General features: G+C 41.7%; 1 protein-coding gene across 1 annotated transcript in view; it reads left to right on the top strand.

Annotated features, from left to right (window-relative positions):
- Positions 1–22,909, top strand: part of MACROD2 (mono-ADP ribosylhydrolase 2) — a 1,497,602-nt gene that overhangs the window by 989,319 nt on the left and 485,374 nt on the right. Inside the window, exon 7 of the mRNA XM_090051193.1 lies at positions 17,143–17,173. Coding sequence (XP_089907319.1) covers positions 17,143–17,173 — 31 coding nt within the window. The remainder of the gene's footprint in view (positions 1–17,142; positions 17,174–22,909) is intronic.

Here is a 22,909-nt window from a genome sequence, read left to right as displayed (position 1 = left end):
CTTAACCTCTTTGCCTTGGTCAGTGCTCATCTTTCATAGCATTGTACTGTAGCACTGATAATGCATCATTTTAATAACCGAATGAGGTATGGACACCACAACATTTCATTATTGTATGTTGAGAGATATTTTATAACATTCTGTCTTCTTGTGGTTCTCATTCTTCCATCTTAACTGCACCAAGCCTTGGTCAGATGTTATGGTTCCCAGTCTCTGTTATGGATCCCATTCATGCACAGTAATCCTTTTACAGAACATCAGTGTGCTGTCAAAGAGGCCAAAGTGCTCTGATAAGGGAGGCCCAAGATCAAAAATACCTATTGCCATGACAAGACTTTTATGTGTTGTCCAGCAGACAACTCAAAGATGTTTCCTCTTTCTATCTTGTCTGGCTCCTTCCAGACTGGCTGCCTGCTGTGGCAACACTCCTTCATTCTTCTCCTGCATGTGGGCAACTGCTTACCCTTCTTCAGCAGCATATATTTAAATATATCTTGTCATGAAAGTAAATGTGTTGAGCAATGTAACAAGTATGCACAAGTATGGCAAAATTAGTTTGTCATATAGTTTCTCAGTGCTCTACTTTCATAGCATTGCACTAAAACACTGATAACTCAGTATTTCATAATTCTGCAAGCATTTTATAACTCAGGTGTACTCCATAGCATGTTAAGAGATGTTTCATAATACAGAATCATAGAATAATAGAAAAGTAGGTCTGGAAAGGACCTCTAGAAGTCATCTAGTCCAACCCACTACCTGACCCAAACCATCCATGCCTAACATTACTAAAACTGTGCAGGCAACCCTGCCACACAACCACAAAGCATAGCATCCTAGCCTGCCAAAAGTAAAAGAGGGGGACAGTGATGGCCAATGTCATGCTGTTGTAAAGCTGTTAAAATACTTGAGAGATTCAAGGAAGAGGTTCACACCCTCCAGAACAGAGGAAGGCAAAAGTCTCACATCTATATAAGTATAACCATGGGGTAAAGCTTCTTCCTGACCCTATATGCGGCAATAGCTCTGACCCTGATTAAAGGGGCAAGACCCTCTAGCCAGGAATTTCCAGGTTTTGGTCCCAGCAAGAGCACTGGCACACCCAGTCAAAATCTCCACAGCTGGCTTCAGTCAGTACTCAGTGCTTCTGAGGAAGGTAGATAGCATTTGTGCAGCAAATCTAATTAGTTTCAGATACACATGAAAATGCATGGAGATAGCAAGGCATCAATAAGGCAAAGGACAAAGGAATTGTTAACACCTAACATTCAGAACAATCATTACAAAACTTTACCTTCCTTCCTTCCTTCAGCAACATGTCCTCTAAAGTAAGAACTCACTGCAGAGGTGCACAGGCAGTGATTAACCTGGAGGAGCTGAGGAGGGTGGGTTGCAGAGTCCAACTAACCCATTTCCTCACAGTGCTATTAACCATTTAATTAACATGATTTTATATATGTAAGTTCACTTTGGGCACTCTTATTGGTTATCTCCTTGTGGCCTTTATTCAGGAAAGGCACTAAAGCATGTTATTGAAGTCCAGCACATACTTAAATACTTTGTGCAGTCTGGGCCAAAATTAACTAAAAAACCCACATTCCCGTAATTGCCATAAAGAGGTGTTTGAGGTACTAAATGTATTCCTTGTATACAGGGCTGGGGGGAGGTCGGGGGACGGTGTTGGCTTCTTGGAAAGTGAATGTGTTTAAGTCTAAAGATGCCATTTCTTTCATGGTGACCATTGTAAAGTCATTTCACAAACCAGCATGACATTGGCTTAACTATCATCACTAGGTGCAACTCAGCAGAGAAGTCATAAACTAAATCAGGGCTGTCCGACTTCTCAGCTGCTGGGGACTGCATTCTCTGGGAATTGAAGGTGTATGGCTGCATCAAGTGCATCACGCAGATGCTCCCCCCCGCCCACTGCACAGTGCTGACCCTCCCCCCATTGTTGAGCCAAATGAGTGCATTCCCCGCACATCACCACCACTATAAAGTGGCCCTGATTCCCCGTCCCCCACCTCACCAGGCCTGACCCTGGACTTTTCATAGATTTCATAGATTTCATAGACATTAGGGCTGGAAGGGACCTCGGGAGATCATCGAGTCCAGCCCCCTGCCCAAAGGGCAGGAAGTCAGCTGGGGTCATAGGATCCCAGCAAGATAAGCATTTTCCTTAGCTTCCGACCCTGCCTTATGGTTTCATAGTTTGTAAGGTCGGAAGGGACCTGGCAGATCATCAAGTCCAACTCCCTGCCATGGCAGGAAAGAGTACTGAGGTCAAACGACCCCAGCAGGGTGATTGTCTAGCTTTGTCTTAAAGCCCCCAGGGTAGGAGCCAGCACCACTTCACCTGGAAGTTGGTTCCAGATCCTAGCCGCCCTGACAGTAAAGTAGCACCTCCTGATGTCTAATCTGAATCTACCCTCTGCCAGCTTATGACCATTATTCCTGGTCGCTCCTGGTAGTGCTTGGGGGAACAGGGACTCTCCCAATGCCTGCTGGTGCCCCTTAACTAGTTTATAACAGGCCACTAGATCCCCCCTCAGCCTTCTCTTGTGCAGGCTGAACAGGTTCAGGTCCCTCAGCCTCTCCTGGTAGGGCCTGCCCTGCTGCCCCCTGATCATGCGAGTGGCCCTCCTCTGGACCCTCTCCATGCTGTCCACATCCCTCTTGAAGTGTGGCGCCCAGAACTGGATGCAGTGCTCCAGCTGTGGCCTGACCAGTGCCACATAGAGGGGGAGGATCACCTCCTTGGACCTGCTTGAGATGCATCTGTGGATGCATGACAGGGTATGGTTGGCCTTCCTGACTGCATCCTCACACTGCCGGCCCATGTTCATCTTGGTATCAATGATGACTCCAAGATCCTTTTCTGCCTCTGCACTGACGAGAAAGGAGTTCCCCAGCCTGTAGGTATGGTGCCAGTTATTCCTCTCCAGGTGCAGCACCTTGCACTTGTGTTGAAACCCATCCTGTTCTTGTGTGCCCACCCCTGTAACCTGTCTAGGTCTGATTGCAGCCCATTCCTCCCTTCTAGTGTGCCCACTTCCCCCTACATCTTAGTGTCATCAGCAAATTTGAACAGGGTGCTTTTTACCCCCTCATCCAAGTCAATGATGAAGGTGTTGAACAGTTCAGGCCCGCGGACTGAGTCCTGGGGGACCCCACTGCCCACATCCCTCCAGGTTGAAAATGACCCATCCACTACCAGTCTCTGGGTGCGGCCCTCCAGCCAGTTGGCAACTCATTTGACTGTGTAGGTTTTTTGAAGATGGGAACCACATTGGCCCTCTTTCAGTCTCTGGCATCACACCAGAGCACCACAAGTGCTCATAAAGCCATCCCAGGGGTCCCACAATGACCTCAGCTAATTCCCTCAGCACTGTGCGGTGGAGATTGTCTGGACCAGCTGATTTAAATAAGTCCAGTCCCTCCAGAAGTTCCCTGACTAGATCCTCACTGCCTTGCCCCCTGGGGCAGTTGCAGGAAGTGGCAACTAGAGGAGGAAAGGGGAGCCTGGAGACTCTGGATGCTATTGCAGCTGGAGCAGTTTGGGGAATGGCAGCACATTAATGCCTCACAGACCTCATGGAGCCAGTTTCCCACCAGTTCCACAGCCCTGAAATGGTTGATATTGAAGATTGGTTGACTGGAGTCAACTACCAGTTTTTAGCCTTATTCTAAACCACTGAATTTTCTCCACTGATTGCATTTGGTTGGGTCCCTGTGGAGTAGGGTAAAGCCATGCTGATATAAAGCATTATGAAGAGGCTAGTGCTTCCAATATTTGTTCTTTATCCCAGAATGCTTTAATTTTTAGTGCTGTAAACTTAGTGCTTTTCATCAGCTCCAGGATACAGCAACACTTTCTCTTAGAAGCAGAGCTGCTAAATGTTAGTTGATAACTTGCATTTACCCCACCTATAATTAAAATGAGAAACATTTTATTGTAACAGTGGGAACTACATTTCCTTCTTTGAAACTGATTTTTTTTTATTGATCTCAAATATATTATTAAGATATTCTTGTATACAGAAAACGGTAGAAATGTGGAAATTATGAAGAATAAAGTCTTCTGTCCATAAGCCAAATATTGTACTGTGTTGACAACCCTGCTGTGAATTCCCCATTACTGCTCTGCCAATAATTTCATCCTGGCATCTAGACTAAATTGCCTCCCTAGGAGTAGGAAGAAATTTAGTTGACATGCTATTTTAAACATGGGTCTCTCCTGAGTGAATAAACGCTGTATCATATTTTGCAAAATTTTATCTTCAGGTTATATGCTATGATCATCTCTCTATGAGGGAGTAAACAGAGTTCATCTAAGTTATGGCCACAGAGACCGTTTAGAGTTGTATTCAGATGTAACTAGGTAGGATTTTACACTGCCTGAAGCTCCATTCAGAAGTATTTTCAGATGCATGATAGAAATAGAAAGCAAAATAATATTTGTAGGTACATCAGAAAGTAATTTAAAAATATACATTGAAAATTCTGCACCTCACAAAAGTCACTGTGCTAACTAGGATAAAAGCAAAATTATGTTTAGTTCATGGAAATGAAAGAATGTGATGAGTGGCTAAAACACACCCTATGGAAATGAGGTTTCTCTAATCTTTCTTTCTCTCCTTAGAGTTGTAAGGAAAATCCATTCACTCAGCTCTTGCAGTTTTCTTCCTATCCACAGACAGGTCCTGTAGCCCTAATTAACATAACTGCGATGCTTGACCACAACAGGCAGTGAAGCATTCCATGAGACTGCTTTGACCCGTCCACTGAGTGACTTAATTACTGGGATCAAGGCCTTAAATTAACTCTGTCTTGCCTGACTTTGGTATCAGCCAACTACTTTTCACAAAGGTGTTAAATCTGCTCAGGCATTTGGGGAGTTGGAGGCTAGTACTATCTCTGTTTGTTACAAAGAAGATATTGAGTTGGCTACATCTCTGTCTGCAGCATGCCAGCCTTCTGACTTTTCACATAGGTTGGTTTCCTTTTGCTCATTCCATGTGGCCTACAGGGTCCAAGCATTGCTGTATAGAGGAAATGAAAAAGAAGCAACACTTGTTTGAAATGACTGTCTACGTCATTTTCCAAATGTAGAGTGCAGTGTATTTTAGTGAGCTATAATCATTCTCTATTCTGCCCCCCAGTTCACTGATACAAGGTATGTTGTACACTTCAGCCTGAGTTCTGTAACCATACTTGTTATTTCTACTCTATTTCTCATTTTCTTAACAGGCTGATTCATTGTGATTTATTGGATATGAACTACAAGGCTAAGTATTTTCTGAGCTGTAAGTTGTAATTGTTGTAAGCAGAAGTTATTGGCTATAATTCTATTCTACTTTATTTTATTTAAGAATTTTTAGAGAAGGGAACATAGCTTTTCTGTTAGACATCTCCTTTCTTAATCATCATTCCCTAATTAATTCCCTGGTTAAATATAAAGCAAGCATTAGCCTTGAATAATGTCTTCCTGTATGACTAAATAAAGAATTCCTTTCCTCTGCACAATGAATCATGTTGGCTGGGGATCCGGAGCAAGCTTGAGGATAGATTTCTGAGACTTTGTCCATCTGAACTGTATTCAGTGTAGGTCCAGAGGTGAGAGGCATCACATACTAAGTGTAACCAAAGAAGTTGATGTCCCTTTTATGACCATTTCTATAGTAAGGCTTTGGTTCTTTCCAGCAGAGACAAAATTGTTGGCCCCAGGTATTCAATGGACATGTCTACACGTCCATTAATAGTTTCTGCGCATTAAGTTTAGTACCTGGTTAACTTGTACTTGTGCTACTTTGCAGTTGTACTGGTGCATGGGGTTTTATTGATGCTTACTGTGCAGTAGCCTAAAACTGCTGTGCAGCAACATATTAGTGCAGTTTTTGCCTGGCATGCTACTGCATAGTGTTATTAGGCTACTGTGCACTTAGCGTCTCATGTAGACACACCCAACAAATTGTAATATAAACTATAATCATGCTTTATTTGGGGCACACACTAGCACAGCTTAGGTTATGTCTTTTTCTAGTAGAGGAAGAAGGGCTTATGTCTAGTATAGGCTTACTTTTAGCTTGAATTGTTGGAGAGAGTTGTAGTGTTGTCATAAAGGTCTTACACTCAAATCTTGCTGATGACCCAAGATAGGGATTGTTCTGCAGTCTTATTAAAAGGCCCCTGCTTAACTCATGGTGGGACAAAACCTTTTCGTGGCTTTGTCTTGGCACAAATAGACCATTTCCTGGAGGCCCCACCTCTCAGTGCTGAATGGCAGAGAGGCCCTGGGAAGGAGAAGGGATGAGGGGGCAGCTGCCATCTTGGCTGCTGGATGCCCTTTATCTAGACCTGCCTCTCAGCGCTAATTGGCAGAGAGGCCTCAGGTGGTGAGGAGAGAGGAGGAGTAGTTGACATCTTGTCTGCTGTGCCTTTTATGCTGCCTTGTCAGCTGGTGTCTTCCCTTCCTGGGTGGTGCTTTAAAGTACATTCCTACTTATCAAAGGGGAAGTGAGAAAAGCACATTAAGTAACATTATAAGAAAACTTCTATTAGTCAATTGTCCTAACAGGTCAGATCACAGAATAACTTCATAATAATCTGTAGGAGAAATTTCAGCTCTGTGATTTCAGCTGTTGTGTATGGATTGACCACTATTTTGGAAAGAGAATGTGATTCAATTCCTAGAGCTCATTTAATTGGAACTGATGCTTCTCGTACAGATAACTGCCCAATTACTGTTACTTATGATAGTATTTTTTTTTTTGTAATGATATGCGTGGGTTCCCAGTCAGTTAGTCTCCTGAAGTGTGGCTGCTTTGGTACCCAGGCTAGCCAGTTCCTAATCCAGGCACTACAACTTTCTTCTGTTAGGGTTTAGCAGAGAAACCCCACCTTGCAGCATTCAGAAGCCACCTTTTACAGTGTCTAAGTTTTTCAGCATTGCCATACGTCCTTGGCCCTTTTCCCTACTAACTTAGGACAAAAATGATGACATCAGACATTACAAATGAGCAATTTTACTCTCTTCCTTAACAGTTGAAGTACACACACACACACACACACACACACACACACACACACACACGTGCACATGTGCTGTATGTTTTGACTGTCTGGCAGTTCCCTTTCCATTCGTCATTGCAGTTTATGACAAACTGCTCTTATTTGCATTAGTTCATTAAGGAACCTTTCACTTATGTTTTATTGTGATAGCATAATCTAGCTAATATTTTGCTGCAAAAATAATGTAATTGTTTCCCAGATTACAAACCAAAAATGGAATGGTGCAGCTACTGTAATGGCTGTTAATGTTTGCAGTGTCTGTGTCTCTATACTAGTAAACATTTAAACAATTGATGATATAAAAACTGTAACACATGTTTATGAGAGTATTTAAAAGAAGGAATCATCATTATTTCACTGCCATGAGCTCACTTATGAAATTCCTGAACTTATTGCTAATTTTTACTTCAAGTGTTTTATATAATACTTGAATGTTTCCATATAGAATATATGTTTATGCATGTATGTAATGTTTGCATAATTTTCATCTGGTGGATCTGTTTGGTGAAGCATATGTTTCAGAACTTAGGTTTGTGTCCATAGCATGATTCTATTAACTTGGGGGCTTTAAGGTTTTCCCTTTAAAAATCATATGTACTTTTCCATTTTTACAGCTGTGTTTTCCTTGGCTATTACAGCATACATGGAAACCATCAATCTGAAAGTATAAAGAGTTAGTAATAGAAAACTGTGGTGCCTGTTGCATAAGGCATTTCATTAAACACAGTGTTTGGTTTCATCAAAGTTTGGAGAATACAAAAGTAACAGGAAAAGTATCATATTTGAAGATTACACTGGTCATTTACTGTTTTTTATATTTTTAAACCTTGAACTGTATCCATGTTTAGTGTTAATGTCCTTTTGTTAGATCTAGGTGATAACATGAAGCCCTCTTTAAACATGTTTGTACTATAACCACTGTAACTTTGCTTGATTGATATTCTTTGATACCAAATGTGTAATTCTGCTGTGAACAGATACAGAATAGGGCACTGTTTTATGTCAGTGTAATTTCATTCTTTTACCTAGAGCAACATTCAACATACCTTCTACCTCTTATCTTGAGCAACTGCCCTCCCCATACCCCTAGTTATACTTGTCTTCTTTAGTAGGAAACACCATATATCAGGCTAGTAACGATGTTCAAAAAGAAGATGCAGCACTTTTCAAGGCTTCATTTTAAGGAGAGAAATGTATTGACTACCTCATTTACCAGTAAAAGAAAATCTAGGTCACTAAATGTGACCTTCCTTTTCCACCATCAGTAGTAGCTAATGTAAGTGATAATCTGTTCTAGTTTTCCCAGTTTCCTAGCTACTGAGCAAGTCACGCCTTAACACCCTCATAGATTCATAAATTCATAGATGTTAGGGTCGGAAGGGACCTCAATAGATTGTTGAGTCCAACCCCCTGCATAGGTAGGGAAGAGGACTGGGTTCAGATGCCATCCAACCTCCTCTTGAAGACCCCCAGGGTAGGGGAGAGCACCACCTCCCTTGGGAGCCCATTCCAGACCTTGGCCACTCTAACTGTGAAGAAGTTCTTCCTAATGTTCACTCTAAATCTGCTCTCTGCTAGCTTATGGCCATTATTTCTTGTGACCCCCAGGGGCACCTTGGTAAGTAGAGACTCACCAATTCCCTTCTGTACCCCCATAATGAATTTATAGGCAGCCACAAGGTCGCCTCTCAACCTTCTCTTGTGAAGGCTGAAGAGGTCCAAGTGCCCTAGTCTCTCTTTGTAGGGCTTGGCCTGCAAGCCCTTAACCATACGAGTGGCCCTTCTCTGGCCCTTCTCCAGGTTATCCACATCCCTCTTAAAGTATGGCACCCAAAACTGGACGCAGTACTCCAACTGCAATCTGACCAGTGCCGGATAGAAGGGAAGTATCACCTCCTTGGTTCTGTTTGTCATGCATCTGCTGATGCATGATAAAGTGCAGTTAGCTTTTCTGATGACTTCATCACACTGACGAGTCATGTTCATCTTGGAGTCCACTAGGACTCCAAGATCCCTTTTTGCTTCTGTGCTGCTGAGTAGGTCATTTCCTAGGCAGTAGGTGTGCTGGACATTTTTCCTCCCTAGGTGCAGCACTTTGCATTTCTCCTTGTTAAATCGCAATCTGTTGTTTTCTGCCCATTTGTCCAACCTGTCCAGGTCTTCCTGTAGTTGTTCCCTGCCCTCTGGTGTGTCCGCTTCTCCCCACAGTTTTTTTTTTTGTATCATCCGCAAACTTCACTCCCTCATCCAAGTCACTGATGAAGACATTGAAGAGTATTGGTCCAAGGACTGAGCCCTGCAGGACCCCACTGTCCACGTCTTTCCAGGTCGATACCGACCCATCCACCACCACTCTCTGGGTATGACTGTAGCCAGTTTGCCACCCACCGGACTGTGTAATCATTCAAGTCACAGCATCTTAATTTGTTCACTAGTATGGGGTGGGATACCATATCAAAGGCCTTCCTGAAGTCTAAGTAAATGATATCTACCCCTACTTCTGTGGCCAGGTGGTTTGTAACCTGGTTATAAAAAGACACTAGATTAGTCAGGCACGATCTACCTGCTATGAACCCGTGCTGGTTTCCCCTCAGCATAATTTTTCCTGCTGGGCTCTCACATATATGTGCCTTAATAACCTTTTCAAAGACTTTATCAAGGATGGAGGTGAGACTGACTGGCCTGTAGTTGCTTGGAGTTTTTTCCTCCCCTTCTTGAAAATAGGGACCACATTGGCCCTTTTCCAGTCCTCTGGGACCTGGCCCCTGTGCCACGAGTGCTCAAGTATTCTTGCCAGTGGCTGTGCAATGACATCAGCCAGTACCCTGGGATGGAGCTCATTTGGGCCTGCTGACATAAACACATCCAGTCCTTCCAAGTGACTCTGCACTATCTCAGAGTCAATGCTTGGTGGTCTGGCGCCCTGCTGTTGTGTCTCTATGATCCCATTGTGAGACTTGTCTTGTCCCTTGAACACTGAGGAAAAGAACTCATTGAGGAGTTCAGCCTTGTCCCCCCTGTCTGTCACCAATTGCTTTTGCCTGTTCATTAGTGGTCCTATACTGCCCTGGGCCTTCCTTTTACTCCATATATATCTGAAGAACAATTTTTTGTTATCCTTAACTTGGGATGCCATCCTCAGCTCCATGGTAGCTTGAGTAAATATAGCTTTGCTCTGTATTTTAATTACATGAGTTGCACTTGGAAAAGGTTAAGATGGAACCTGGGCTTGAAAGTCCATAAAAAATACTACCCAGAAAAGGGTGTTGAAGGATTTCAGTATTCCTGCAGCTTGGAGATGGCTGGTGCAGTCCTGGAATGTGAGTAGTGCTGCTTGGGTTGGAGATAAGAATGTGATGCCTAGAAAATGTACTCATTTGGAAGGGCTCAGTTGGAGACTTGGGGCATTTATAGATGCGCTTTGTCAGGCAGAGGGCGGGGAACTTTAATTTGCAAGCCAAGCTAATTAAAAGTGCCTGAGCATCCCATGTATCAGCACCCCACGCTGAGAAAAAATGGTAGCAAGGAGGTTTGAACTAAAGCTCATTCAATGAGCTTTAGTTCAAAGTACCCCAACACCATTGTTTAGCGTGGGGATGCTGATACATGTGATGCTGGAGGCTGCTGGAGAGCATTACATTTTGCACTAGATGTACAGCGTGTCTGAGTGGCTTCCCTGCATGTGCGTAAGTGCCCTTAGACAGCATATAATAAAGCTGGCTACTGGAGAGAAAAGCAAGGGAAATGCTGGCTGCCTCATCCTTGAAGGTGAATGACTGCATTTCAAGTAGGGAGCATCTCTCACACACGCCTGGATCAAGAAGGATAGATCTGAGAGAAATTGTCATAACTTTCTGAGCTGGAAGAGTTACTGATTTATTTTGCATGCAAATTAAGGCACTTTAAGAGATTGACAACATCTCTTTGAAACAATGTATCTTGCTCATATGATGTCATTATTTTTCTCAGGAATGGTTGTTCCTAGCAGTAACAGAATTGGGTAGTGCAAGGCACCAGAACTGAGAAAAGCTCACTTATGCTGTTGCTCTTCAAGCTTTTAGCATTTAGAGGCATAAGAAGTCCTAATTTGGAGCTTGCATTCATAATTACAATGGTTAATACTCACTGATGGATGTATCCTGCATGAATTTGTTTAATCCTCTTTTGAACCTTGTTAATGTAAAGTGCTAATTTCGACAACATCTAGTAGCAGCGTGTTCCAAAAGTTAGTTGCATACCGTATGGAAAAAGCTTTATTTTCTGAAAATTAAACTTATTTCCTAATAATTTCCTGATGTGTCCCCTAGTTCTGGTATTGTGAGAGCAGGGTAGTGGGACCCAGTTGGTTGGGTAATAGTAACAATAAGACTGAGTAAGGAAATGACAAGGGGACAAGGAGAGGAGAACTAGCTAACAAGCAGATGTGAGGCTTGGATATATGATGTTTACTACAGTGTAATTCTCCTTTACTTCAGTGTTTCTCAACCTTTTAGACTCAAGGCAACCCTCGGTAGACTCAAAGCATCTCACAGAAAATGCCAGATTTTAGTATTTACTCATTTTTGGATTACAGAAAAATAATAGAGCAATTATTTTGTTTTAAAGACTTTTTAAGACAACAACAGGTCATAATGTTTTTAACATTATGGATTCCTATTTGAAGTCTTTGGGTTTCTCTTGTGAATTGTGTTTCCACGCTTAATAATCCTAACATCACGTGGCACCCCACAGCAACATTTGAAAGGATCTTGGTTGAGAATCACTGCTTTACACCATGTAATAAATGAGACACAGGGTATACACTGGTGTTACTTATCTTAATCTGGCATACAGACACCATGGGGTAAAAATATCTGTAACAATACACTGTTTTAAATTACACTGGTATAGGAATCCTATGTCCTCATTTACCCTGGGATAGCAGCTAGCCAAATGCAAGCAGCTAGCTCCCCTACTTGCAATAATGCCTAATGCAGTATTATTAGTTAGTGGGATAACTAGTCATCATGCCAGATACTGGTGTAATTTGTATTAGCATTCAGAAAAAAAAGTAAAGTATAGTAGTGTGAATTTGATGCGTGTCTAACCCTTAAGGTGAGCAACCAGTCAGATGGGGAATGGGACAAACTAGTAAAAGGTAGACTGGTCAAAGGGCTGAGAATATTGGGAGAGAACTGGGGTTTGGGGTTTGAGTATTGCACGGTAAATTTGACATATGGTCATATGTTGAATGATGGGAGTATATATAATGTTAGTATGAAGATGAAGGTTATGAAGTATTTACTTGAATATAAGATGAGTATTTTCCCCCAATCAACCTGGGGAAAAAAATTCTTGTCTTACATTTGCATATAAGGAAACCTTGTTAAATACAGAGTCTATCTACTGTGAAAAGCAGTATATGCTCAGTAATGGAAATGAGCTATGAGGTTGATTAAATGCAGCCAACACTGAGCATGACTATAAAACATATGGCCCATAATGGGTAAATATATTGGGAACCTATTACAAGGTTATTGGAATCCATCTAAATAAGGTATGTGAGAATAACTATTGCACTCAGTCCCCTTCAGTGCCGGTTCTTTTTCAGGTCATAGTGAGCTACTATGTTGAATATATTTTGACTACTACTTCACTCCCACAGCTTAGCAGTGCCTTTCTTTCCCATTTCCAGTGATTCCTGTTTATTCACCAGCCTTAAATGCCCAGAAAACATCACAAAATGGGACATCAAGCAGTTTACCCAGAATCCTTCTGTTGCCTTCTCTCTCAGCCTGTCACATATTATTAGTATAGCCCTGCCCTTCATGAAGTGGACCTGAACCAGGTTGCATATAAATTTTTGGAGGATACCAGGAGTCATGACAAGAACACCCAGTTCCACTCATGATTGTGGAGCTAATTAGCACATGGATCTTTTTGGGGAAGTATCTGGAGTACACCCGCATACTTAGCAGTGCTGAGCTGTGGGGTCATAGCTTGAAACGCTGTTAACTGTGCTGGGTCCCAGCCCAATAAATTATATTGTAAATCATGAGCCTTTTGGCTTTGGTCTAATATCATGCATAGTTTGTACTATGTATGAGTTGGTACCAAGTGTTGCTTATGTAGTTCCTGAGCTAAAACTTGCAGCAGTTTTGAAAAAGATAAAAATGTGTCCATTCGGGTTGAACTAACTCTGTAGGTACCCATAGTAATTAGCCTATATGTGAATTATTTCAGGCATGTTTATTTCAAAGTTGGTCTTTTCAAATTTGTTCCTCTCTTTCATGTGCTCAGGGAGAGCAGGGTCTGACAGTAAAGGAGTGTGTTTGTGGGGGAGGGGGCTTCAGGGAGAACAAGTTGGGGGCAGAGGGTAAAGGGCCCAACTCACACCCCAGATTTATTTTCATTGCTGTAGCACTGGGATGAGGACAATTTCAAGGCAGACTTCCAATAATTAGATTCTATACCTGGAAAATTGTAACAAATTTATACATTTTTCATACATAGAATTTAAGTATTGTGGGGGGGGAGGGTTCACCTTATATTCAGAGGGTCATCTTATATATGAGTAAATACAGTAAATTGTTCTCTACATCTATTAGGCTAGGACAAGAAGTAGCAGGCTTAAATTACAACAACGGAGAGTTAGGCTGGATATGAGGAAAAATGTTTTCAGTGGAAGGAAAGTTGGTTGTGAGGACAGTCATTACTGGAGGCATTTAGGAACAGGATGGACAGGTATCTTCCAGAAGTTGTTTAGGCATAGCCTATCTTGCTTTTGGAGGATAGGACTAGATACCTTGTGAGGTCCTTTTTATCCTTATTTTCTATGATTCTATGACTCCGGTTCCAGTTTAAGTTCCTATTGATTATTTCTGCAGTGGTGATGGTAGGCTTCAGTTTGTAGCATGCAAATAATCTCAGGCAACACATCAGCCTGTTTCTGACAACATAAGATACAATGCTTTTCTGTACAAAGTAGAATAGTTATGTAGTCACTCACAAAAGATCTAAACTAAAAAGGGAACTGTGGGTTAGTTACCCCAGGAGTCAGAACTTATCTGCATTTTACTAATTTGCTATTTAACTTTAAAGGGTCAGAGGGGATTTTAAGGTGCTAGTACATCTCAATAGTTCACTTTTGGCACACATGCTTGCAAATATTTGTCTATAATTCCCAGTCTTAGTGCTGAATTATGGTCTAGACAGTGGATACCACAAGGCTGCCCCTGTTCCTCAGCTCCTCATCCATCCTGTCCAGTGTGCTGGGCCATGTGATAGGTGAGCTTGTATTCCACTTGTCACAGTTTTACTCAAGATGAAATCACATTTTTGATTCACCTTGCACATAAACCCCTTGATTTATGTGTGGCTTTACTATTTCTTTGCTGTTTATATCCCTCCATCTCTAATTACTGTACTGTTGCTATGGTACATCACTGTTATAAAACTTTAGTTAGGCATCACAGTTCAATTGATGGGATAGAGGGTCCTGTTGAATATGTGGATTTTTGCTTTATTTATTTATGTGTTTATCTGTTTTGCCTGAAAGCAAATCTATGACATTTCTTGCTCTTTGATAAGGTTATGTAAAATACGTTGAAATTCCTTGAGCTGCACACAACTCTGAAAGCCAGAAGAATGGTCAGGGGGGTAGGAATGGGAAGGGGCGGAATGGTTAATACTAAATCTTTTGTTTATATGTAAAATTGTTCCTGGGGAAAACAAGTTGTTGGCAACAGTGGATGTCTATGGCTTACAGGAACAACATGCTGCAAAATTCCCAGATGTTTTGATAATAGTATATTTGTAAGAGAAGAAAATGGGATGGCTGAAGTCCACAAGCCAGTCACCTGCTTCCTGAAATCAAACACTAATCATGACTTATTTAATTTGAATTTTTAGAGAATAGTAGTGTTGAGCTCTAAAAAAAAAATGCATTTATCCTGTAATACAGCTGCCCTTCATCTATATATTAAGGGGCCATCAACCCAGATGATTAATACAGATTGTTGTTTTTATAACAATTCTAGGTTATGATTTTAGATCATTGGTAAACATTTGCTAAAGTTCCTTTTTTATCTTGAGTTTCTGTTGAAAGATATCATGGTAGCCACAAGTTTTTATGTGACCCTCTCAGCTATACTGTTGGTCCAGCAAAAAAAAAAAATCACCCACAAAAATCCTGCATTTTTCTGGACCATCATGGCTACATCGTCCAAACATTTTGCTAATTCTTTCATTTTTGTAATCACTAGAGATTATAAAAAAGATTAGATAAACTACATCCATTTGTTCTTTGAAGCAATATACCTATGAGATGTGAGACCATAACATTGTTTTGGGGGCACTTCCATTACTTTTAGTTAAGGTGGGTCTTTTGGTGATTTCAGCCCAATATCATAGAATCTTTTATCGCAATCTCTTACCAAACTACAATCATCTTCTTAGTAGCTTCTCTCTTGCATTATTCCATAGATAATAGATGTCTGCTTTTATTTTTATCATCCAACCCAGTTTTCTGGAGGCGAAGCTGGTTTTTTTCTCCTCAGTTTGCACTCTGTAAAGTAAATAAAATACCATAAGTCTGGCTAGAATCCGATACTCTGCCCTTCCCTTGTCTTGCAGCCACTACAAAGTCTATGCATCTGGCAGTGATTGTTCTGCTAATCCATCCTGTCTACCTGCTGGTTTTGGGGTCCTTCTTCCCTGTGAATATTTGGATGGTTTGTTTCTAGTGCTGCTTATAGTTTCCTTAATTGACAAAAGTGAACTTAAAACAATGTGGTGTCAGGTTCATTGCTGCGCATTTCTAAATAACATGCTTAAGACTAGCTACAGTGCTGTTAGCATTACTTTACTTCTCACTGGGTATGTCAACACATGCTATTAAGATGAAGCAATATATTCTAGTACTTAGTGCAACAGAATTGATTGCTACTGGGTGCTGTGTTTACATGTGCACCTGGCACCAGAGCATGTGAAGCTGGGTTGGAACACCAGGCTAGCAAGGGACCCCGGGGATCAGCCTGCCAGCCTTCGGTTGCTCCAGCCTGGCTCAGTGTGCTGCAATGGGGCTGGCTGGGGCGCGAGGGTGCTCCATCCAGTGTGGGGCTAACTTCTGCACTGAAGCACCGTCATGCCTCAGCCAGCCCCATCAGCATCTACATGTGCAGTGTTACAGAGTTAAAAACTCCAGGGGAGGGCAGTTTAGTTAATTAGTTTCCTGCGGGGTTAATTAGTTTCCTGTGGCCTAATAGGGGCTCAGGTATAAATGCAAGACATTTACTGAGGAGCTGATTAGTCTACTCCGTAGTAAACATTTAGTGTAGATGTGCCCATTGGATGCATCTACATGTACCGTGATTTCAAAGCATTAGACTCTGGAACAGTTTGAGCTGAAGTAAACTACTCCCAGGCACAGCATATACATGTGCACCCAGGACAGCAGCAATGTGAGCTGGAGTGGAACAGTTTCTGCCAGAGCCGCTTCTGCCCTGCTCGGCCCAGGACGGCAGGGAGCTTAGGGGATCAGGTCAGGCTCTGAGTCGTGGCACCAGGCAGCAGAGGGGCTGCCTGGGGAATGAGGGTGCTGAAAGTACGGAGCTGTGTGGCTAGGTGGCAGGCAGGAGTCTGGCTGCTGGCTGCCTGGGCACAATGTATGCCCGCAATCAGTGTCTACATGTGCACTTAATCATAGTTAATTACCCCACAGTAAGATAGTATTGTCCTTAGCAGTACTATTTTATGGTGGTATTGATTCGTTTACTGCAGCCTAACAGCATCACACATGTAGACAGTAATGCTTTCCTTCACAGCTAATTAGTCTCCTCACAGTTAAGCATGCGAGTAGATGCAGCCACTGAGGAGAAAGCTAGCATTAGCAGTGACAGCGATGACCATCCATAGGTTGTGTTTCTCAGTTCCTACAGTGTGTATTAAAATATTGATCTCTGGTATAGTTCTCTTGTCCAGACTTGGAAATTGCATCTTGTAATGGTAATAAGTAGGCATTTAAAATATTCTTAGTTTTGATAAGCATTTGAAAAACAAAAATCCACTTATTTATTTGTTTGTGTTTTACAGGCATTCCCCTGTATTTCGACAGGAATTTATGGTAAGATGGATTTATTTTATGTTACTATTTAAGAAGATTTCCCCTCAAAGAATCTGTGGGTCACTGTTGCTTAAACGTAGACGTTTCTTTGTGTTTTTGTAGATTATTCCCCATTTTGGTTAATGCATGAGTTTGTATTTATATTGTTGCAATATAGCCCAAAAGCTTTGACCATGACTGGGATCTTGTGAGGTCTGTGATCAAAAGACCTTGTAAGCTGAAGCCCTAGTCTTGCACACATTTATTGAAATTTTACATATCTATGACTAGCAACAGACTGAACTAGGTATGGGCAAGTGTTTTTAGAATAGTAGTCTAAGGACATAAAAATACTAAGACAGGAGAAACAGGATGAGTGCAGGAGTGGCCAATGAATGGCATGGGTGCTACAAGTGGCATGGGCAGCCTTCATGGTTGACACATGGCAGTTCAGAGAGGGAGCAGAAGGCAGATTAGCAGGTTGGGCAGGGATCAGAAAACAGAGCAGCAAATTACCCAGGGAGCAAAGGGCAAGGTGTAGAAAGCAGAGCAGGAGATCAGGTAGGGAAAGGGGATGAGAGTGGTACCTGGGGAATGCCCAAGGCTAATTTTATGGCATGCCTGCCAAGAAGGCTGGCTCCCACTAGTATAAAACATGAAGACAAAATGGCCAAGAAGATATGAGACAGGGTTAGCCATGTTAGTTTGATGTAAGGCAGAAAGCAGGGTAGATACTAGTGTCAGAATGTAGTTTCATGTATAAAAAGCAGGAGAGAAAAACATGGAGATTCACATGGGTGGAGCAGGTGTTTTGTCAGGGAATACATTTCAAATCTTGTAAATTGCTTTTTTTTTTTAGTCCTTCTAAATTCATGCTGTAAGATAATGTTTTGGGTTATTTTTATGTTAACTTAAGAGTATCAGAGAAGCTAACTTTGCAGCAAATTTTAAGAAAATCGATTAGGAAACAGGCACCACCATAGTAAGTGTTTTCTGCTATGTTTGTGTAAAAGTAAAATGTATTAAATTGCAATTCTTTGGCCCCTTTAAAACGTGCAGCTTTTTTGACAGTTTAGGACTCATTAGTGTACTATTATGGAGGAAAAACGTATTCAGAAGCATGATTTAATTGTGTGGGGTTTTTTTATTTATTTATTTTTGGTAAAAGAAAAAGGTAATTTTTTTTATTGCGTGCCACCATCTGCGTAATACAGAACAAACTTTTTCTAGGCTGATTGTAGTGAAGGTGGTTAGGCAGAATCGGATTTCAGCTTAGAGCCGAATTGCCCTTAATGCTTTTCTTTTTCTTTTCCAAACTACATTAGTGGTACTTCATGAGAAGATACAGTTACAGTTTAGAAACATGAGAAATCACTAGATATAGATCTGGATCCAGATAAAGCTTAGTCTTAGTAACCAAACCCCTTGTTTTCAAGGGACAGTGCATACTGATTTTCAGGCATGCATTTTGGATAATGTGCACCTTTTCTTCCTTAAATCTTAACATGGATACTTTTTTGTTATTAGTTTATGAAAACAGGCCAGCTATGATGCATATGTATGAGATTTAGTAGGAAATGAAATGCACAAACAATTACAGTTCATTTTATAAGAGGTGGTGTAGTTAATAGAGAATAAACCTAGCAGGCAAGAAATCTGGTTCCCTCAAATCAGTGAGAGGAAGTTACAAAGCATCTCCAGATGGAACATTAAATACCGTTTTTCCCCAGTAATGGGTGCTTTTGGAGATGCTCATTGATTTTTATCTGGAATCCTAAGACACACAGTTGAAGCATTATGTAGTATAGCAGATGTAATTTTCATATTTATTTGTCATTGTCTCTGATGTACAAGGAACCAAGCATGTTTACCGAGACTGTTTGAGGTTTTTCAAAGGATTGTTTCCCCACCCCCCACTACAAAAGGCTGTCAATGTTCAACCCCCTGTAGCAGGGCCTGGTCCTAAGGCCAGCTGTGCTGCCCCCAGCAGCCAAACATCTGCTGGCCCACTCAGACTCCTCAGAGTACCCTTCCTTTTCTACCTAGCCTGTCATGCCTCAGTGGAGTTTATAGTACTGTGGAAGACTGTCCCAGAGCCTTGAAGTGAGCCTCTTTCCCTCAGCTGTCTTGTGCTTCACATGCCCAACAGGCACTAGTTTTGCCCTTAAACACTAAATTGCCTTAGGGGCCTCCCCCATAGCCACACCAATGGCTTGTGGGTGTCAATATCAATTCAGAGGGGACATGACACTTGACCCCTCAGGCCTTCGACCTTCCAGCCTTGTCCTTTTTACTCTGGCTGTGCCCTTCAGTTGAGGTCCACAGCCCTGGACCTTGGTTCCTGGGCTCCAGCCCTGGTCTCAACATCTTGGGCTCTGGACCCCTCGGTCCTTTGGTCTCGCTGTTTCAAAGTTCAGCCTCTCTTGCCCTCTTGGATTCTGGTTTTGCCCTCTCAGGCTGTGGGCTCCATGGCCCTTTCTCTTATGACAGCTCCCTAAGGCAGCTCTTGGTCTTCCCAACTCCCCATGTGTCTCTGACCCAGGCAAGGAAGCTTTAGGTTTGGCCAGCTCCCTTGGGGTCTCTGACCCAGGCAAGTTTCTAAGGTAGTTACTCTTTTGGCTCCCTGTCATACTCCCTAGCTAAGCTGCTTCTTTGCATTATAATACATGATTTCCAATTTTCAATTAAAAGCAAGAACAATTGTTTTCCAAAACACATATGTATCCTAACTGCTTGCACTGACTCTCATACAAGACCTTCAAAAGGAAAGCAGGTAAGAATTTTTCTTTGTGTCAAATTTGAAATTTGAACAGTGTTATCAAGGTGTGACAGGAGCTAGTGTAGCGTGGCATACATTTGTGGACCAAGGCCACTCGCAGCACACACCAGTATACTTTTCTTTTCCTATAGTTTGTCGGTTTCTGTCTCGTTCATTGCTAACACATCTCTCTGGAAATTTTCATTGTTCAGGAAAACAAAGGAACTCATTCAGGTAACTTAGTTGAATAATATCACTTCCCATCTCATAAACTTATTTCTGAGCTGTCATAACAATAAAGATTTTATCTAGATTATTTGTGAACTTCCTTGTCTACTAATATAGTTGAGGCAAACCTTTGCGCAGCTTCATTAGAGGGTTGCTTCAGAGTACTCTTTTCTCCTTAGAAAGAAATAGGGAAGAAGCAAGCAAGCCGCCTACTGAGTTTCTGGGCAAAAGCAGATCCCTTTTCATGAGAAAACGTTTGATGCAGAAAAAGTCCTTCTTCATCCCAAAACATACTCCCTGTGCTGCAGCACAAGCCCTTTAAAATGCTGGAGGTACCTACATGAACAAGCTAGAGCCCTGAGAAGGCCAGAGGCAGTTGCCATTAAGGCACCATGCCAAGAGTCAAAAGGGAGACTCTGCTTTTCATGTGTTTCTATTTAAAGAGCTCTGGCAACAGTTTCCCTCCTGGGGGAATCTTTGCCTTTCAAGTCAGATGCTTTCAAACAAGGGATTCAAATGTTTAAAAATCAGGTAGAAAAGGCCTGATACTGATTTCATGTAAGTATGTTTGAAAGAGATAAGAATCAGACCTAAAGACTTGCTAAATAAAAACTGCATTACCTCCTCCTTAGAAATCTGTGTAATCTCTGATGTGGTGATAAACTAATGATCAGTCCAAGAAATAAAAACCAGAAAAAGCGGAGTAGAGTCTCATCCCTCCCTGTATCTTTCTGAGATACTCTAGTTGATTGCAGTATGATTTTAACAGGTGCTTTCCTTACGGCAGAAACATTTGAATTCAGAATCAAAAGTCCTGTGGAAGAAATCCAAAGGTTTGAGTCAGCTTAGTATTATGAATTGCCAGCTAACGAAGTATTTAGCACTAGTGCCCTACTATTTTCATGTCATCTTCAAAAACAATGGTCTTCTAGATACTTTGTACTTAAATTACTTTTTGAAGCCAGTAAATGATTCTGATATAATTTCTCCTCTTTAAGGATCAGATGGTGTTTCTCCTTTTTCTTTTTCTACAGAAAAGTTAGTTATCAGTTTGAAAATCAAATCAAAGAAAAGCCCTTAAAGAATAAATTTAGAGACACATTTTATGTGCTGCAGTAGAAAAAAATGACATTTTGGTTAAAAGAATTGTATTGTATCAGAAGTTTATGTTGTTACCCAGAGTGGGCGCATCTACATGTGTGCTTTACTGCAAAGCTGACTAATTAGCTCTGCAGTAAAGCATCACCGTCTACACATCTGCCCTTATTACAGCACAGTAAATTAATTAACTCTGCTGTGGGATAGTACTATCCGAGACAAGCACTATTCTACAGCGGAGTAGTTACGTGCACTGAAACGCGCACATTAACCGTGACTGAGCTGGCTGTGGCACATGGGTGCTAGTGTGGGGCTGTTAGCTAGCCCCGTGCTGTAGCACTCTTGTGGCCCAGCCAGCCTCTCCATAGCTCACTGAGCCAAGTCAGAGCAGCCCCAGGCTGGCAGGCTGACCCCCACCTCTTCCACAGACTTCCTGCCAGCTGGGGCTGCTCCAACCTGGCTTAATGGGCTGCAGTCCTGAGTGCACATCTAAATACTGTGCCCAGGAGAAATAAACTTTGGTGTGAACTGTGCCAGAGTTTATTACTATGTGCTAATTGCACATATAGAGGCACCCACTGTGAACAAAAATCGGCGTTAAAAAAATCTACTGTGTGCATAATTATCACATTGTGATGTTAGATGCTGTCAAAAGAAAACTCTTAGGAATTTTCCCAGAAAAATCATCTTTGAATGCAGATTGAGTACTGAATATTTTGTCTATTTTTTTTTAGTAATATTATGTCTGTTAAAACAAAAAGATAGCAGCGGTCATAGATTCCATGATTTCCATCTCTTTTAAAAAGCATGCAAGATTTCTCATGCTCTTCCCAAGCTATATGGGGACTAAGAGCAGGAGGCTAAGAGCATTTGTGATGGTAAGCAATCAAAGCAATATCACTGGGCACCATCACAGTTGCTAAATTGAAACCGAGGCTGCATACATGGGTGTGAGGAGGTAGGTATTTTACATATCATGAATTCATACCAGTTCACAGATCCTATGGAAGAAGTTTTAAGGATATTATCTATCTATGCCAATGATCTCAGTCAAGATGCCACAGCACATTGGGGTCCTGTAAGATCCTTTTAAGGTTGACATGGGGTGCCATGCAATATTAGCACTGCTAGCTGTGCAAACAGCTATATATGATTCACAAGATAAACCCAAATAGAAATCCAGATTGTCTAAAACATTCTGCCCTGTGGTGGTCTTTCTGAGTTCTTTGCAATAGAAGAATTGCTCTATTATTTTTCCATAGTGAAGAAATAAGTGAAACCTGAGAGCTGACACTTTCTGATGGGTGCCTTGAGTCTAAGCAGATTGAGGACCACTGATCTATGCTGTCCTACTGATACATATCTCACTGCCTTATTAAAATACTATTTCTTGAGGCATCTCTTGCTAGAGACTTAGTTTGCTGTGCTGCATTACAGCAAGGTAAAAAAACATTTTAACATTGATTAAAGAATAAAGAAGAGGGGGGAAAACCCACATGGAGACCTCATTTTAACAGACTCCTTCCCTCTTCTCCTCTTCCATCTGTCTCTAGATAGCAGTGATACTGTATTGAATCTTAATCCTTGCTTGGACTGTCTCTAAAATACTATCAAATGTCCACTTTGAGGGATGAAAAGAGTGGTAGCTCATTAGTTTTTGTTGCTAGTGTTTC

The sequence above is a fragment of the Crocodylus siamensis genome, chromosome 1, assembly GCF_052110815.1.
Source record: "Crocodylus siamensis isolate JL-2025a chromosome 1, ASM5211081v1, whole genome shotgun sequence".
NCBI classification, from domain to species: domain Eukaryota; kingdom Metazoa; phylum Chordata; order Crocodylia; family Crocodylidae; genus Crocodylus; species Crocodylus siamensis.
This window is presented reverse-complemented; position numbering and strand designations above follow the sequence as displayed.